We start from the raw sequence: 8,484 nt of genomic DNA, 5'->3' as shown, positions 1-8,484 counted from the left end.
CCGGGAAGATCCCACATGCCGCGGAGCAGCTGGGCCCGTGAGCCATGGCCGCTGAGCCTGCGCGTTCGGAGCCTGTGCTCCGCAACGGGAGAGGCCACAACAGTGAGAGGCCCGCGTACCGAAAAAAAAAAAAAAAAAAAAAAGTTATGTCATGACTGTTGTTTTTAATCTCAGGAATGTAAGGTTAATTTAATATTAGAAAAGTGATCAGTGTAACTTACCTTTTTAACAGATAGAAGAAAAAAGCTAATTCTAATAATAAAGTATTTAATAACATTAAGCTTCGTTAATCTGATTAAAGGTCCATACAAAAATGAAAACAAGGGGCTTCCCTGGTGGTGCAGTGGTTAAGAATCTGCCTGCCAATGCAGGGGACACGGGTTCCAGCCCTGGCCCGGGAAGATCCCACATGCCGCGGAGCAGCTAAGCCCGTGCGCCACAACTACTGAAGCCTGCGCGCCTGGAGCCAGTGCTCCACAACAAGAGAAGTGATCGCAAGGAGAAGCCCGCGAACCGCAACGAAGAGTAGACCCCGTTCACTGCAACTAGAGAAAGCCTGCACACAGCAATGAAGACCCAACACAGCCAAAAATAAATAAATAAATACATAAATTTATAAACAAAACCAAAAACCTAGAGTAGAAAAGTTTTTAGTGATGAAATCTACAGTCAACATTTACTAGAAAAACTCTTCCTTTGGGGCTTCCCTGGTGGCGCAGTGGTTGAGAGTCCGCCTGCCGATGCAGGGGACGCGGGCTCGTGCCCCGGTCTGGGAAGATCCCACATGCCGCGGAGCGGCTGGGCCCGTGGGCCATGGCAGCTGAGCCTGCGCGTCCAGAGCCTGTGCTCCGCAACGGGAGAGGCCACAACAGTGAGAGGCCCGCGTACTGCAAAAAAAAAACAAAACAAACAAAAAAAACCCTTTTCCTTTGAGAGAGGGGTAATACCAGGACATAGCCAGTGCTAGTCAGCATGCTGCAGGCCTGGCCAGCACATTAAACAAGAAAATGCAACAAAAATAATAAGAATTGGAAAAGAAACAAATTCATCACTATTTCAGATGCTATACTGTCAGTTAGAAAAGCAAAAAGAATCTACAGAAAAATGAGTAAAGTTAACTACAGTTTAACAAGTTTGCTGGATACAGAATAAACTTAAAAGGTCAGCTGCATGCTACAGTATCAGCAACTACTTGGTAGAGGTAATTTTAAAAGAGATACCATTTACAACAGCAACAAGATGATAAAGTATCTAGGAATAAATCTCAACAGATGTATAAGCCCTTTATGATGAAAGACAGTAAAGCAGGCCTAAATAAATAAAGAGATATACCACATTCTTGGATAAGAAGACTCAAAATTGTAAAGATGTCAATTCTCCCCAAACTGGTCTGCAGAGTCAATCCAATTCCAAAGTAAAATCTCAAAAGGGCTTTTTGTAGGACTTGGTAAACTGATCCCCAAATTCACATAGAAAAAACAAAAAAAGCAAAGAGCACGAAGAGCTAAGAGACTCTTGAAGAAGGAATTCATCCTGTCCAATTTCAGGACTTATAAATCTATAGCTACTAAACCAACGCACTCTTGGCAGTGGGATAGGCCAAGGGACAGAAAAGCAACTCAGAAACAGGCCCGCACGTTCGTGGGAACTGTATGACGGGGCTGGCGTTGCAGGAAAAGGATAGACTTCTCAATAACTGGTACAGGGAACAGTGGTCATCTGTTTGGGGAAAAACTGAAATTAGATCACTGCGAGGGAGAAGAATGCTTGAAAACAGAGGGCTGTGAGCCAGCCTGAGAACTGCTAAAGGGGGCAGGTCATGAGAGCAGAGCTGTAGTGGTGGACGCGGCACAGCCGAAGCTGGCCAGTGAGACGCTGCAGCACCGGGGTGGGGTGGGAGCTGGACTGGAGGGGGTTAAACACTGAACTGGAAGCGAGCAAGGAAACGCCGAGGGCGGCACTCCTGAGAAATTTCACTTTGAAGGGGAGCAGAGAAATGGGCGGGGGAGTGGGTCGAGAGACAGGCGACTGTTTTGAGGCAGGCAGTCCTCTCATCATGACGCGGAGTGAGAGGTGATAGATGAAGGAGCAGGAGGCTTTCAGAGTGAGGGAGAAGGGAGTCTGGAGAGAGGTGGGGGGTCCCCACGAGCAGGGACAGTTCTGCCACTGTCCCGGGCGGCAAGGCGGCAAAGGCGGGCACAGGTCCAGACAGGCTGGGGGATTTGGGGGTGGGAATGGGACGGGTGTCCCATGAAATCAGATGAGAGTGACAGTGGAGGCAGGTCTGAGGAGAGAGTGGGAACGTACTCATGGGAGCTGCTGGGGTCATGCAAAGTGTACGACTGACGTTTGCGTCTGTGAATTTACAGGGAAAATACTGCCCAGGGTGTGTAACTTCTCTCCAGGCACAGTCAGCGGTTCTGGAGCCCGTGGAGAGGGTTCAACTAGGGTTATGGTTGTTGCAGGGGGAAGATTAAAATGGTGACTCCAACCTGGTAAGGATGAGGACTCTAGCCTGGTAAGAAGAGAAGGCAAGATGGGAGAGGAAGGATACCCCATGGATCTAGACGCCCAGGGAAAGGTGACAGAATCAAGGAGGGAGACAGTGGGCCAGGAGGAAGGTCTCGGAATGAGGAGTGACAGGAAGGCAGCTGGACAGCAGCAAAGCCTTCTCCTCTTGTCAGCACTCTGGCTCAGACCCCAGCAAGGGAATCAGATGTGGCTCTTTGGAATTTACAAGGACATTCAATATTTCATCCTCAAAGCAAATTCGCGAGGTCAGCACAACTACCCCTACCTTACAAGCGAGGAAACTGAGGCTCAGAGAGAAGACATGTCCGGGGCAGCAGGGCCCAGACCCCGCCCCCCCGCGCCCCCAAGGCCAGGTCACCTGGGTAGTTGCGGCAGCCTCCCGCGGTGCTCCCCCGCCGCCAGGTGCCCTCGTACAGGGTGGTGTTCCAGTTGCGGAACCTCTGGCTCTTGAGCGCGTCGGGCGTCAGGTTGCAGATCTCCAGGCGGGTGAACTCACGCATGAAGTCTCGGAAGGACATCCTGGGGGGGGGTCGAGGTGAGAGGTGAGCCGGGGCCCCCAGCCAGGGCACCGAGGGATGTGGCACGGCTGGGTTTGGGGGGATTGGGAGCCTGTCCCCAAGAACGGCCAGACTGAAGAGGGGGCTGCTCACCAGAACTCCCCGTCCTCCATCTTGACCCGGAGCTGCTCCCGAACATAAGGGTCTACTCTGTTCCACTCCAAGGATCTGTGGGGAAAGGGCACTGCCAGGGGCTGCCGGCCACTGACCTGCCCGGCCTCTGTCCCTGAGGCCTGTCCCCCGCTGGCCCGGGTCAGGAGGCCTCCTCCAGGCCAACTCCAGAGATTCCAGTCCCAGGGGTTGTCTTATAGGGGCCGGGTCACAAGCCCTGAGGATGCTGACAGGCTGGGCACAGTGGCCCGCACAGCCTGAGCTCTGTCAGGGCAGTCCTCAGACCCAGTCACATGCAGATGGGCCCCTCTGTCCAATCCCGAGCCCACCCTGGGCCGGCAGAGCCCCCAGCAGAAATGCCAGTGGCACTGAACAGCCTCCCCCAGCCTCCCTGGCCAGTGTCCGCAGCCCCTCACCCGTCACTCCAGGCTCCTGTCCACTCCACCTCGCCCCAGGGGTTCCGCATCCGGATCAGGTTCACCATCTGGCCCTGGTAGTTCACCTGTTCCCCAGAGCTCCCATCAGTGCCTGCTTCTGGCACACATCTTTAGCACCCCTTCCCTCCACCTCACCCTCGCCGAGCCCAGCTCAGCACCCAGCACCCACCCTGGGAGGCACGGCTGAGAAGGCTGACAGGGAATAACCTGCTGAGGAAGGCAGCTATGTGCACAAACCAGAGTAAGTCAGGGTGGCACAAGATAAACATCTCTGGATGAGAGTCCCCAGGAGATAGAAAAGGTGCTGCAGGAGGTCAAAGGAAGAGTCGGCCTCTCCCACAGCCCTGGCCACGGGCCAGAGAGACAAGGAAGCAGGAACCGCCCTGCAGGGAAGACCTCCACGTGGGGCAGTACCTGCTTGGCCCCAGTCACAGAGTAGGCATGGCCCTTCACTAGCTTCTTGAAGGTGACAGCCTCCATATCCAGAATGCTGGAGATCTGCAGAAAGACACACATACTATGGCCAGTGTTCCCATCCCCGGTCAGGTGATGAGCCCCGAGTCTCGGCGTTCCCTCGCACACACAACAGCTATGGAAAGTGACAGGCAGGAACCCTGACCCCATCTCAGCACCTGGAAGGGGTGCTGCCTGCTACTCCACCATTGTTACCACTGGTGGCGGGGTCTGGGCACCCCACTGACACTACACTGCTTTTGGCCAGAGCTAGCCAGACCCTGTGCAAACATGCATGAACACATACATACAGCCATGCACAGCCCCTCCCCTCACCACAGAGCCACGAGGTCCTCAGAGGACCTCGTGTGGAGGGACGCAGTGAGGCGGAGAAGAGGGCCGAGAACAGACTAGAGTCGGGTAGGACTGGGGAAGAGCATGGGGGCGGGGTTAGAGTGGAGGATGCAGTGATGATGGGGGTGGAGGCTGAGATCAAGGATGAAGGAGGTCTGAGGATGAGTCGTGGGAAGAGAAAAGCAACTGAGGGAGTGAATGGAGTACGTGAAGAAGCAGGGGCCCACGGGAGCTGGAACTAGGAAGGAGCTGAGGTCTGAGGCTGCGAACTGGACAGCAGACAGGCGAGGCCTTAGATGACAGGAACATGGAGCTGAAGTCAGGAAAACAAGCTGAGGTCTGAGGTTTTGGGGACCAGGATGACGCCAGGCATGGAGGTGGAAGATGGGACTGAAGTGATGGGCGAGGCTGGCTGAGGATCCAGGGATGGTGTGAGGTGAAGGATGGGGTCTGGAGCCAAGCCTGCAGCGAGTCTGAGGCTGGGCTGGGTAGGGAGAGGGAACCACTAGGAGACTCAGGTCACAGGATGGAGCGCACTCACATCAATGGAGCAGCCCAGCAGGGAGCCTCGCTCCAGCGCCTTGAGGATGATGCTGTAGAGGTCGCTGGGAGCCTTCCGCAGCTCGTACCATTCGGTGACCCCACCTGTGAAGTCCTCAAAGCCCTCGGAGGTGCTGCCTCCTGAAAGGGCCTCGTAGCTGCCACTCACCCTGTGGGAGGCCCAGGTCAGCACTCTGCACCAAGCGGGACCCCACACTCTGGGGGTGGCCTGGAGCTCTCGCTGGGCGCCTACTCACTTGGCATAGGCCTTCTCCAGCAGAGCACTCCAGAACTCGTTGCCTTGGGCGGAGTGCACGAACACCAGCTTCCCGTCCTTGGTGGGCAGCAGGTCATCCACCACCACGTCCACCCACTCCCCAAACTGCCACAGCTGGGGGAAGAGGAGCATAGTGAGTACCTGCTTCGAGATCCCCTGGGCCTGCGCTCAAGCCTCAGCAGCTCTCCCACTTACTAGATACCTGATTCTAGGTCATATATCCTAGACACGGGATCTGAGCAAGTTAGCCTCTCTGAGCCTCACTTTCCCTCTCCACAAAAGGGAACAGCAATGCTTTCCTCATGGGAAAACTAAAGAAGATTAGGAAGGTAGTTTTTAGGGCAGCATTGTTGATATTTTTTGAAACAGACCAAGGTGCCTCTTTAGGTATAGAGCGGTTGCAAAGCCCTTGGGCCTTGTCTCTCCCGGAATCTTTTACGGACAAGTTTCCCAGAGGGGTAGGAGTCGGCCCGCCAAGGCCAAACGTGACTCAGTGCTACGACACTGGCAGACACTGGCATTCGGGGCTGTGTGTGTGCGCGCGCGGAACAAGGGGGCGAGGGGAGGAGGTGGGCCCACCGCACTGTGAGGGAGTGAACGGGCCAATCAGAGGCCGGGGAGGAGCGGATTGGAGGAGTGAGGGGAGAGGGTGGAGAAAGGGCAGCGAGGCCACGCCCCGGCGGGCCAACGCGGGCAGGTGCCGCACTTGGCCAAAGTACTTGCCACCGCACGGTGGGTCCCGCAAGTCAAGCCGTAGGCGCCGAGGCGGGTGAGGAAGAGGTAGGGCAAGGGGCTCCCTGGCTAGGCGGAAGGAGAGGACACCGGGGCCAGAGATGCGCATCCAAGCTTCCTGGGGGTGTGTCTCTCCCAAAACCAGCCTACTGAGAATTCATTACTGTGATTTGAAAAATGGGCCCTATGCGCAAACAACATCAGGAAACGCTGGTTTAAACAGGCTTAATCCCGAGTCTTTCTTTTCTGCAAGGCTCTTTAAGAGGCTGGCGATTGCCAAAGTGCAGGCGAGTTGGGAGTGGGTGGGTGGGTGGACTGATGCCAAGGGTGTAGATGGCCACATATGCTGGTCGGTTTTCCCCGGCAGAACACTCTCTGTTTCTCAGATAGGGAAACTGAGACCCTGAGGAGGAAAAGGATTTGTTCCACAGGATATAACACAGAGATCTTTCTACTCTTCTAAGCACTTTTTTCCCCCGATGTGCACAAGCTTCCAGGAAAACTGCCAGCCGAAATACCTGCCCGACCGTTTCACACATGACAGATTCTCACACGTGACAGATCGGAGATAGAATCAAGAGGTCAAATATAATACTTTCGAGAGGGAGGACTGGCCCTGCAAGGTGTGGCCTTGAGCCACCCTAACTTCAGTGTCCCCACCACCTCCAGTACCTGCTACCCCGCTCTCTCCCTCACCCCCCTTGCTCAAGGTGCATGTGGGGCTCCTCACCTGGAAATGGAAGATGCCGACATAGCCATCCTGGAAGCTTTGGCCATGTGGAACTACTCGGTGCAGGAGGGTGTCATTGAGGGTAAGGGAGGCGATGGCCGCCAGCAGCCAACAGTCCCCTGGGATGGGAAAGCGCCACGTCAGGCCTGCTCTACCAGTCTGCGCCCAAGGGTGCACACGAGTGCCATGCTGCGGAGAAGCTGGGGTTCCCTGGGCAGGGTGCCCCTCAACTTATAGAAAAGACCCAGGAATCTGGGCAAACCAGCCCCAGCACTGATAGCCAGAGCCTGCTTGGGCTTGCAGCAGGGAGGGGCTGAGGCAGAGCAGGAAGGAATGGGTATAGGGAACTACTTTGGAAGAACACTCAAAACGCCCCAGGGCCTACCCAGTGCTCCCTGGCAGATGTCTGTGCGGGTGGCTCCATCCACGATGAACTGGGGGTTTGAGAACAGCTCCTGCAAGAGACCCAGAGTCCTGTCTCTGGGCCAGCCCCTCCTAGAAACTGGAACCCAGCCATCCCAGACCCCACTCCAGGGACCTTGGAGTCCTTTTCCCACTCCTCACCCAGGAAGGGGGTAAACTGAATCCCACCCAGGGTGGCCCCTCTCACCGGAGGACGCTTCCACTTGATGCCATAGGTTTTGGAGGAGTTAGGGCCCAGGTCCTTGAAGCCCAGGCTCTGGGGCACTGGGGGGAAAGCCTCATCACGGAAGAGGGCCCCACTCTGCAGGCAGTGAGCCCGCAGCTGATCATAATCCTGGCCCAGGTACTTGATGGCGTTTTCATGGCGACCCAGGCCCAGCTTCTTGGCCCGCTGCTTTTGCACTTGTGCAGACACCCCGGTGCAGTACACCGGAGTGATGACCTCCTCAGCCATCCTGTGGGAGAGATGGGCCTGCTCAGAACCCAGGCCTTCCCAGGACTAGAGCTGGGGCTCCTGTCTGCTAACACTGCTCTCCAGCCCGCTGCCATCCTTCCTCCCCAGACCTGGGGTTCCTCCCCCTCATCGCTCCTCTCACTGTATCAGGGCTGCCACCTCCCTTTGCTCCCAGAACCCTGGAGAGGGGGCTTCCCATCCCCCCAGGTATGCTGGCCACCATCTCCCTACCCCCACCCAGTGCTACCACCTCTCTTCCCAGATGCCCATTGTCCTGGGTCTGCAGTCCTGTGGTCAGCCAGTCAGGTTGGGGAAGGGCAGAGCCCGAAATAATAACACAAGGAACCAGGAAGGTGGGAGACCCCAGGGAAGGCCTCTTTGACTGTTAGCCTGCCTGTAACGCTCCTCCTCAAACTAGCCGAGCTCCTGTACACTGGCCCCTTTTCCCTGGCTTGGGGCCTGAGTACTCCAGGCAGTCGGGGTCCCCCTCCCCAGGCTCCTGAGACAGGTTGAATGATCAGGGCTGCTGGCCTCAGTCCTTCCCCCTCCGGCCCTCCCCCAGCCCAGCGCAGCCCGGGCCCTGGAGGCAGTGAGGAACGCAGGCTGGGGCGGGCGCCGGAGCTGTGCGGCTTCCCCAGCCCCCGCCCCAGTCCCAGGCGCTCAGAGAGCCCGGGGTAGAGGTAGCCCCTCAGCCCGGGAGCAGTGGCCAGGTTCCGGGAACACCGGCCCGGCCACCCACCTCCTTACCTGGGGGAGGAGTGTTCGGGGGGTCGCTGCGGTCCCTGCGACTGGCTTCCCCGGTGGCAGCTGAGGACAGGGCCCAACCAGGAAGAGCGCTCCTCCCCGCCCTCCTCCCGCGGCCCCTCCGCCCTCCTCCCTCCCTC

General features: G+C 56.8%; 1 protein-coding gene across 3 annotated transcripts in view; it reads right to left on the bottom strand.

Moving 5' to 3' along the window:
• The window catches only part of CAPN1 (calpain 1), a 26,001-nt gene extending 17,517 nt beyond the window's left edge, over positions 1–8,484 (bottom strand). For all 3 annotated transcript variants that reach the window (XM_007117417.3, XM_007117418.3, XM_028501177.1), the window contains exons 1-10: positions 8,348–8,484; positions 7,334–7,601; positions 7,109–7,178; positions 6,724–6,842; positions 5,242–5,375; positions 4,986–5,154; positions 4,052–4,135; positions 3,617–3,702; positions 3,183–3,257; positions 2,891–3,051 (exon numbers count right to left, since the gene is read on the bottom strand). In XM_007117417.3, the coding sequence (XP_007117479.1) occupies positions 2,891–3,051; positions 3,183–3,257; positions 3,617–3,702; positions 4,052–4,135; positions 4,986–5,154; positions 5,242–5,375; positions 6,724–6,842; positions 7,109–7,178; positions 7,334–7,600 (1,165 nt within the window). In that variant the 5' untranslated portion in view covers position 7,601; positions 8,348–8,484. The remainder of the gene's footprint in view (positions 1–2,890; positions 3,052–3,182; positions 3,258–3,616; positions 3,703–4,051; positions 4,136–4,985; positions 5,155–5,241; positions 5,376–6,723; positions 6,843–7,108; positions 7,179–7,333; positions 7,602–8,347) is intronic.

This window comes from Physeter macrocephalus, chromosome 16, assembly GCF_002837175.3.
Source record: "Physeter macrocephalus isolate SW-GA chromosome 16, ASM283717v5, whole genome shotgun sequence".
NCBI lineage: Eukaryota > Metazoa > Chordata > Mammalia > Artiodactyla > Physeteridae > Physeter > Physeter macrocephalus.
Note: the sequence above shows the minus strand (reverse complement) of the source record. Positions and strands in the feature narration are given on the sequence as shown.